A 9,711-nucleotide genomic window follows, 5' to 3' on the forward strand; every position below is an offset into this window, starting at 1 on the left:
GATGAACGGGGAAATCGTGGATTAAATCATTTTGGCTGGATTCCAGCTCCCTGCACAACCTATTATATAAGTGCCTCAAATAGATTAGTACATGCATCTGCAACTTTTCTCGTGACAAGGCTTCCAGTGTTGGCGTAGGGATGCCTTTGTGTCGAAGGAATTCATCCATGATAACTCTTCTAGCTGTCAAGATACCAAGTGAAAACTTCCAGATGCTAAGTGTAAACTTACTGTTACTAACTGGAAATTTCCAGATACTATGTGGACATTTCCAGTTATTAAGTGGAAATGTGAAAAACAAATGACATAGTCCTAATAGGTTTCCGTAGGAACACAACTTTCAGGCTGTTTTTACCTTGTTTACACCCACGCACACGATTCACCGTCAACGTGTAACATGTGGTTGGAACCAATGAGAAGGGAATGATGTGAGTGCCTGTGTATATAAATACATTCAGGTTGGATACCTGCTATAGGAGATTGACTACACTTGAAGCATAGTTACGCATTTCAGAAAAAAAACATGTTTGCCGTGTTGCTGTTCTCTTTGGTTGTCTTCACTGCTGGTGCAGGTAATGCGACTTGCGATTATCTTTTCTCTAGTTTCGTTCAATAAGGATATGTAATGTACAGATTACATATGACCATATCATAGTCCGGTAATATGTCAAGTACCTCCAAAAAACCGTCTGAACAAAAAATTCTATGTACATTCCGTGATTGTTCACGATGTTTGGACCTACAATGGACACCGAAACGTCGATCCTAATCTAAATACAGTTGTTCATCTATCGTGTGGAACAATCATTGATGGTCACGTTTACATGCCACAAAGCTCCTGACGTGGGTGTGTTGTCTTTAATACTGTGGACACAACCTTACCTGTGGTGTGAAAGACTCCTTGATAACACAAAATACCATTATAAATAGGAATATAACCATAACAGTCCTACTTATAAGTCGTAATGTTCACCAATTGAAGATAACATATATGTAAAACTTAAACAATGTTGTAAATATGTGCAGCGATATAAGTACATACCAAGTTAATAATTTCACGTCGCCACAACGTTATCACGCTGTTATGCATTCGATGGTATTAAAGAGGACAGCCAAATACGTTGTCAGAACAGAAACGAGCATAATTGTATTCTCATAAATCATGCAGAATGGTATAGAGAACATACAATCATTTAAAATACAGTAACATCTGACTATATATATTTTTATTTAGGAATGACAGAACGGTTTCAGCAAAAAGTTTAGTTTCAATAGGAGTGGGGTATATAATATGATTTCATAAGTGAGATCAGTTTGTCCTTACATGGATTAGTACCAAACATGATGATGTGTACATGATAAAATAACATGAAATTCGTCAGATAGAACTATTTTTTTTCAAAGTGCATTTGCTCTGTTTTCTACATTAACATTAAAATCATCGTCCCGTTTCAGTGGGTAATCTAAGAAGCTTTCTTAACCCGATACAAAATCTTGTCATAGCTCCACTGTACTCCACCGACCTGTAAAGGAGGAATGATAAGGCGCCTGGGCATCAGTCTAGCATGCCTTGCAATCTCAAAAGAGGAAGAATTTGAGAGTGGAGATGACCTTTCTAATGCTTTTAGTTCAATGTTCATATTCTTTAAAGTCATTTCTTTTCCCTTCTCCATTTCAAACTTTATTCTTTTCTATATTCCATTTCTTTTTCTACATCCTTTTCAGTTCTATTTTTTGTCATATACAACTGGTCTGAACATTCCTCCTCATCCGTCTCCCAAACTTCGTGTCCAAAAACTCCCTCATCAAAAGAATTTTCAAACTCTGAACTTTCCTAAATGCAGGCTTGGTGTCAAGTGAAACGTGGAAAAATTCCAATAAATCTGATTTGCGCAGTTCTCCGAGTGTCTTAGGCTTAACAACATATACCAAGTCAATATCAGTGCGTTCCAGTAATACCAATTAATCTGTGATACACTGTGTTAGTAAATGTATGTATATAAAACAGCAGGGTTATGTTGATTTCAGCAGCAAGATGTCCACTGGGGTTTGTTAATCTCGGTCGATCGTGCTACCTGTTTGCTTCTACCACTGTCGACTTCGCTGGCGCCAACGTAAGTTCATCATACTTTCCCGAGAAAACATATCAATCCTCTCGTAATTTACGAACAAGCATATGTGTTTGAGGTATGTTAACTTCGTAAAATGAATACACAAAAACAGATTTGATTTTATTGATGTATGCGGACATTTTATGATTTATAGGCCTTTCATTTCAATTTGTATGACAGCTCCCTATTCTCTTAGGTCGGGTGATTGACCATTATACGCTTTAACACACGGAAAATCATGACTTACGCCACCAAAACGCTGTTTTTAGCGAGCATAAAGTGACCGCATGCACTGACTACTGAACACGTTGACAACCTTTAAGCCATATAAAAAACCCAACAAAACATAAAACGCATTGCAGGAGACAGCAAAAACGTTCAATTCATCATTGGCGTATAGTTTGACTGGGATAAATACCTTTTGCGGATATGATGGAAAAAGATTATATTTCCTAGTTAAAGGAACAAGATGTTATGTACGTTTCACAACTCGAGCAAATAATTAAACCAAGCTAAACAGCACAACATTTGTTTGTATTATAAAGTCTTAACTGTTCCTAAGTCGAGTAAGGCTTGTTAGTGTCAAGTCGAAACTTTAGTGACACAACACACACAACGGAATTTTGTGACATTAATTATAAGAAATGTATCCACTGTCCGGGAAAACATCCCCTTTCTCTAGGGAGTGTCCCATTTGAAAAGTAGATGGTAGAGATAAACAAGATCGAATTCACTCAAATTAAGGGCTTGTCCAAAGAAATAAAATAATGCTATGCTTCCATAAAGTTTCCAATCCGTTCCTAAGTATCAGGTGTCAGGAATTCGGACATGGCTCCAAATTTCCAAACACCGACTGCACAGGTTACATAAAGAGAGTAAACAACGTAGGTAAACATCTAGCTTCATGAAGGTCATGTCCTTTGCTGCAGAACCAATAATGAATACCAAAGTTAAAACATGAGAAAAACATTTTAGGAAGCTAATCAACCTGCAGAAATTAAGATTCAAATAATGCCTGTAAATAAACCATACTCTGCACGTGTAGTCCATACTGCTTGCCATGCACATGTTTCTGTTCAGACTGATTTGTTCATGGATCAGTTTAAATCCACTCTGATGCTGACTATACTTTTACAGTGCTTTAGCTCTACCGAACTTTTAATCGTAGGATATTCGTTGTTATAATTAATGGCTGAAACTTAGTACGATCTCAAGCACCCGAAGGAATGGTGTAAATCCAACTGAGGTCCATGGAAAGGCACTGTAAGTGATTTAGTCACGATATGGTTGAAATATCGCTGGTGTGATTTAACATCTTTCCTCACTCCTTTATCTCAAAGACTGACAAGAATTTTTGACTACAAAACCGATATTGCAAAACCATGCACGTGATCACATCGATCATTCGAATTATCAACTGATTTCTCTACCGATCATCAGCGCTGGCCGTCGTCAGTGTAACGACCGTGCACTGATTGCAAGGCCATGGAACGCTTGCTTAAATAACCCACGTGTGTGCTCCTAGGAAATATTTACTTAAAAACATATATTCAGTGTGGTTTCCATAAACTGAAGTACTTTCGCCGAAATGCCATTACTGAAACGAAAAACACATGCCGTGTCTGTCTGTCGAAAAAGCGGCTATTTTTTACGGTATTTTAAGATATTTGCCTGATTCTGGATTGCGAGACTGTTTGTCTGAATTCTTATCCAGGATGGAAACGACAGCCAATTTTAAGTCCGTGTGGGCTCTATACTGTTCGATCATTACAATCCGAACGAGCGCGTTCCACAAGGCAGTCGCTTGGTTGTCACAGTATATAGTACAAAGATTAACAGCTTATGACAGATTTTATGCCATACAATTGACGGATTGCTATTTGTAAATGATTTTAATATTTCCTGGCATGAATGAATGAATGAATGAATTTCTTTATTTCCTCCAGAAGTTACATCCGAAGATTTACAGCATCTCTGATGTTACTCAAAGCAAACACATGATGTTAATATATAGAATATGAATGCTAGAATAGAAATATGAATGCTAACGTCATAAGCTGTGTAAATAACTATTCAATAACATATGTACACAGACTGCTGGTTATTGCTGCAAAGAAAAGAGAGGACTGTCCAACACATTCTTGAGATGAAATACATATTTACAAAATAATAGTGACACATTTTCCCAAGTGATCAAGCTAACAATTCCAGGTAATGTTTGAGCCGCTCCCCAGAATAATGCAAGCATTTCATTTTCACCCAAAAGTTCAATTTCAGCATAACTGTCAACATCCAGTTGGTCAATGAGGGTGGAGAAGAATTAATTTCGTTCAGCTACATAGTACTCACAGTGCAAAAGTACATGTCTGTCATAATCAAATGCATGTCTACCACATCTGGAACATTCGCGAGATATAATTGGTCTAGATGCTATCTTTAGAGAGTATTGGATGCAATATCTAAGATGTGGATATGCTAGCGCTAATCTCCATAGTATATGAAACTTAAGTTTTGAATGTGTTGACCTATATCTGACCAGATCTTCTCGTAGTAATAATCTGCTTTTCCACCTATTTTCCTCATACATGGATATTGCGTTACATACCATTCTTCTCTATTTGGTTTTGCAGGGGAATGTTCCTACTGTTACTACTGATAAAGATCGAAATGACATTATGAAGGTTGTACTTAGAGGCAGTTGATATCATTGCATCACATATACTGGTGCTAGTATTTGTGTTATGAATATTGGCTGTCGCTAGGTACGAACATACTATATGTTTCATGGTAGAAAAACATGCGTTTGTGCAAAGCCTTCCGAGGAGCAGTAGTCTGCACTTGTCAATGAATCCTGTTAGTGACCACATTCCTAGGTTAGCTATTGTAGTGTCTGTTGATGATTTGTGGTCTAAACCTTGAATGACTCTAGCAAAATGCCTTTGAGTATTCTCTAACTGAATGGTATCTCTGGTGCGTATGCCGCTAAGCAACTCACATGCATAGAAACTAGTGGAGAGAATCATCCGGTGCCATATTTTGACACATACAATGGGATGGAGATCATAGCTATTTAATCCTACAGATTTTAGTGAGCTGACTGTGCGTCTTGCTCTTTGGCAGCATCGCGTTATCATGTTTGTACATGTTAGTTTTGAGTTCAGAATTACTCCCCCATACGTAACACTTTCAGATATTTGTATGGGAACAATGCCTACCTGGAACGTAGTGGGGGTTTGTTGGGAAATCAGTCTACTAAATACCAGTGCGTGACTTTCGGTGGCATTGTATGTTAATCTCCAATCAGAAGCATATTGCGTAACAGTGTTGAGAGCAACTTGTAGTCCTTTCGGTGTGGCGCTGACTAGTGTAGTATTATCAGCGAGCATGATAACTGGAATTTTGAGCCCATATATAACAAGACCACAGTCTTTTCTCCTAAGTTCACGGATCAGATCATTGATGTAAACAAGAAAGAACCATGACGACAGCACTCGTCCTTGCCCTACACCTTGTTTGATAGGATAACTATTTGACATTTCACCACTGTATGTGACATACGCATAGCTATTGCTGTAACTTTGATAGAGAAGATTCCACAGCTTCCCCTTTATGCTTAGTTCATATAGTTTTACAAAGAGACCAGCATGCCAGATACGATCAAAGGCGTTTTCATTGTCAAGGAAAGCAGCGTAAACAGATGATTTGTTAGATAGATAATAATTAATACATTCATGTAATGTAAATACGGACATAACAGCTCCATGTTCTTTTCGGAATCCGAATTGTAGAGGGTCTGGAAAAATTGGACAGTGTGTGTTGCACCATTGTTTCAATTTTTTATTATCCATGATTGTCTTTAGTTTTTCGCTTATGTGACTTTTGAAATGTTCATTAAAACTTTCAGAGTGGTAGGGCAGCGACAGGTCGGCGTAGTAGTTGCCCCACAGTTTGCATATGCCAGACGTAGAGGTTTCTGTTTGATCACGGTAACAGAGCTTAGTCACTGATCTGTTTTGACGTTTTTGTTTTCTAACAGTCTTATAAAAAAAAGTGTTAATATCTGCTTCACAGGACTGCGCTAGTTCCGTTCTCACCTCTTTGTTATATCTTCTTTTAGCGATCCTATGCTGACGCCTGAACTCTTTTTTGGCAGTTTTATATTCAACATATATTGTGGAGTTACGATCTCTTGGCTTAACATCAGCAGACCAGAGTCGCCTGGCAGCTATCATTTCATAGTGAACATTATTTAAGCCGTATTTTTTCCAGTAGGGGTTTAGGTGGGAGTTGTAGGAAGAACCCGGAATGGTACGTCCAGAGGACACAAGTAAGGCATCAGTGATGGCAGCGTTATATATTTCCACACTTTTGGGAGAAATGGTACCTGCTGGGGAATTTATATCTTTCAAACAGGGGTCCAGCTCAGATTTATATCGGTCAATGTGCTCGTTGTCTGCCTTTGTCCATTTAGTGCATAGTTTTGTCCTTACATTTACGTCATTACTACACCTCGTCCGGAGGAGTGATACGTAGCACGCTAGGTGGTCCGATGTACCGTAGCTGCAGTCATCTAGAACAACACATGCTATTACTGACGTTTTCAAGTGAGATGGTATCAATATGCAGTCAATACGTGACCTATGTAAATTGTCTTTGCTCCTATATATGGGTGAAACCTGGTCCTCGAGTGCGTACCGTGGACACTGCATTTATCAAATACCGTTGTTTAATTGCGTCAAGGAGTGATTTATCTCGGGGGGTTGGGTTATCTTTGCTTATATCTGAGTTTAGATCACCTAAAATAATTACATCGCCATTTTCACTGAAGTAGTCGTAAGCATCTATGAGTTCATTAAGAGCATCGACATAACCAGACTGAAGTACATTGGTGGAAGGAAGGCGACATAACTCCTATCAAAGAAAGGAGATTTTACAGCTACTCCAACAACGAACTGACTACAGATATGACGTTTTTGTATTTTCCATTTTGACTGCTTATTTGCAAGAATGGCAATTCCACCAAAACCTCTTGTGTTGTTCGTATTGTTTTCACATTTGTAATCAACTAGCTGAAATGATGACAACACATCAAAATGATTTACATTATGTTTGTGAAGCCAATGTTCCTGAATAGCTAATACATTACACTACGTCTTGTACTATGAATGAAACCTATCATTTTTGCAGATAATATGAAACTTGAAAACATATTTCCTATTCGCCTAGTTATAGCTGCTCCTTTGTGAGGGCCACTTGTGACCTCACCAACACTATAATGAATTACGAAACACTTATGATACTTATAAATCTTCACAAATGGCTCTAAGGATAGTGGCGCAGTTGCAAGTGCTGCTGTTATTGGATTCTGAAAAGTTTCGCCCAAACTGGCAAACAACTGCTTCATCTTTACAACCAAACAAACGGCATTTAATGTGCCCCTTCTCTGCCAGTATATAGAAAACAATCTAAGAATACACAATGCATACTTTTTCCAGATGCTCTTTCTTTGTTGCAGGCCATTTCAAACATGTCAAATGCGCATCCGATCTTACTGGGAATTCTTGATTTACACAGTGATAGTGATGCTGACCAATAGAAAGTATTCTGTTGGTTACCCAGCCATGTTGGTATTTCGTGTAACACAATGACCGACTCTTCTGCTGTTGCAGCGCTCAAAACAAACGTGACACTACTTCTGAAAATTTTCAGTGGCTATACCCCTGTTGTTAGGAGTTACATTTGTTTTCTAATGCAAGGGAAATTGGACACTCAATAATAATATTAATATATAATTAATAAATTACATGAAATTAGACCCAACCATTGGGTACACCTACTTGTTCTTGTGAGTACAGGTTTGATAAGGTCATTCAAGACCATGCCCTAGCAGTCAAAGCAGGTGTACATTTTAAATATACTGAAAGAGCGACGATCCTTAATGTTGTATCCGTTGTGATGGGACCATGACTGAATTGATTTCATGCAAAGTAAAAATTTCGTTTTAGGATATTTTTTATCCTTTTGCTCCTCTCATTTAGTCCTTGAATATTTAAAATGAACTGAATGAAGATTTTGAGACTCAGTAGATCGTTGTATATTCATATTAGTGTAGCAACTTACTTAGTGTCTGTATCGATGTTTGTTGACGTAGTGTAAATTATTGTCATCCAGAAAGGCTGCATACATTTTGTAATTCCCAACACATTAAAGTTAGGTTCGATCTACTAAGTGTTCATCGAAGAATAATTGCTGGTTTTCAAACAAGCCTAAATCCCATGATAAGGCAGGTACATAATCCTATCAGATTAAGTCCTAGTTTTGAATTTCTAACTGTAATAGTTCAGTCTTTTTACTGTCCTTTGCAGACATAATTTATAATATCAAATTATGAAATGTAATTGTGTGACAGGTTTTAGTCACGATATAGCTGAAATTTGTGATTTCGAATTTTAACTTTCTCACTCACTCCTTGGGTATTAGAAAATATTATCTAAATTAATACCTTTTCCATGTTTTGCATCAAATCAATTTCAGAATTTCATTTTTTCAGTCCTTTTGTCAGTTTTTCGGAAGTCGCTTGGTCACCATCTCCAGCAGTCATGAAGATCATTTGATCAGGAGCTACCTGCTCAGACATGGCAAAGGTAAAGAGCTTCCCAGAACTATAATCTCTTCAGATAGTTCGTCAACTATATACTACCTATTAAAGATGTTGAATTTCACGGGTACCCTAGAAGGGCAGAGCGCAAGATCCAGGGATGAATGGTTTGAATCCTGAATACGTATGCCTAAGAAATAAATTCTCAACTCCCTGCTTGGTATAAAAGCCTGTGCTTCGTGCCGTAGTATTATACTTTCAGACGTCCCTATAATATTGTCAGAATCTCCTTCTCCTTGATAGCATATTGATCCGACTGTTGCAGTCAATGAAGAACAACGATGAATGGCTAACATAACATAACAAACACTCGTACATCACTACGACTGTCCGATTATGCATCAATTGGTTTGGTATGGTGAATGTCTGTTTAGGCGCTACCTACTACATCGGCGGCACTGACCTGAGAGGAGAGGGGATCTTCACCTGGGAGCGCCCTCATGGGAAGAAACTAGGATACACGGGGTGGAAGCATGGTGAACCTAACAACGCCAAGGGTCACGAACACTGCATGTCCATGCCTGCTAGCTTCCATTATCGGTGGAATGATGTACCTTGTAGTAGGAGGTACAGGTTCATTTGTGAGCGAGCTCATTAACAGTTTTCTGGCAAATGTACGAAGAAGATGCAATTACAATACCAGAATATTGCTGAATACAAGCGCCTAATAAAACCAGTGTATTGCGGAATACAAACGCCTAAGAACACCACTGTATTGTTGCTCTTTTTTGAGGATGTCAGCGTGCATGGTCACTTGAGAGTATAGGAGTAAATAGTTCTTAGAGTAAATAGATTTTCGAATTTTTCCTCAGCCACCCGTGCTTGTCGTTAGAGGCGATCAGGTGGTCAAGCTCACCGACATGTTTCAAACATGACATCGTATCCCAAGTGTCCAGATCGATGCTCACAATGTTGAGTATTTGGTAGTCTGATCGAGACTCA

At 38.3% G+C, this 9,711-nt stretch overlaps 1 protein-coding gene across 2 annotated transcripts; it reads left to right on the forward strand.

The window, feature by feature from the left end:
* Positions 1–347: 347 nt before the first annotated feature.
* Positions 348–9,479, forward strand: LOC137281917 (perlucin-like). Of its 2 annotated transcripts, none has more exons than XM_067813635.1 (4): positions 348–572; positions 2,029–2,114; positions 8,662–8,755; positions 9,144–9,479. In XM_067813635.1, the coding sequence occupies exons 1-4, from the start codon at positions 524–526 to the stop codon at positions 9,365–9,367; spliced, it is 453 nt and encodes a 150-aa protein (XP_067669736.1). In that variant the 5' UTR covers positions 348–523; the 3' UTR covers positions 9,368–9,479. The 2 variants fall into 2 exon arrangements, with proteins under 2 accessions (XP_067669736.1, XP_067669737.1); XM_067813636.1 differs by having other exon boundaries at positions 466–572; positions 2,032–2,114.
* The last annotated feature ends 232 nt before the right edge of the window (positions 9,480–9,711 follow it).

This window comes from Haliotis asinina, chromosome 4, assembly GCF_037392515.1.
Source record: "Haliotis asinina isolate JCU_RB_2024 chromosome 4, JCU_Hal_asi_v2, whole genome shotgun sequence".
Classification (NCBI taxonomy): Eukaryota; Metazoa; Mollusca; class Gastropoda; order Lepetellida; family Haliotidae; genus Haliotis; species Haliotis asinina.

What these genes read in the sequence shown, in the direction of transcription:
- LOC137281917 (XM_067813635.1), top strand. Translation starts at nt 524, where the DNA reads ATGTTTGCCGTGTTGCTGTTCTCTTTGGTTGTCTTCACTGCTGGTGCA. An exon ending in TCGACTTCGCTGGCGCCAAC is followed by an intron (nt 2,115 to 8,661) that starts GTAAGTTCATCA and finishes TCATTTTTTCAG; the next exon opens with TCCTTTTGTCAGTTTTTCGG. An exon ending in CCTGCTCAGACATGGCAAAG is followed by an intron (nt 8,756 to 9,143) that starts GTAAAGAGCTTC and finishes ATGTCTGTTTAG; the next exon opens with GCGCTACCTACTACATCGGC.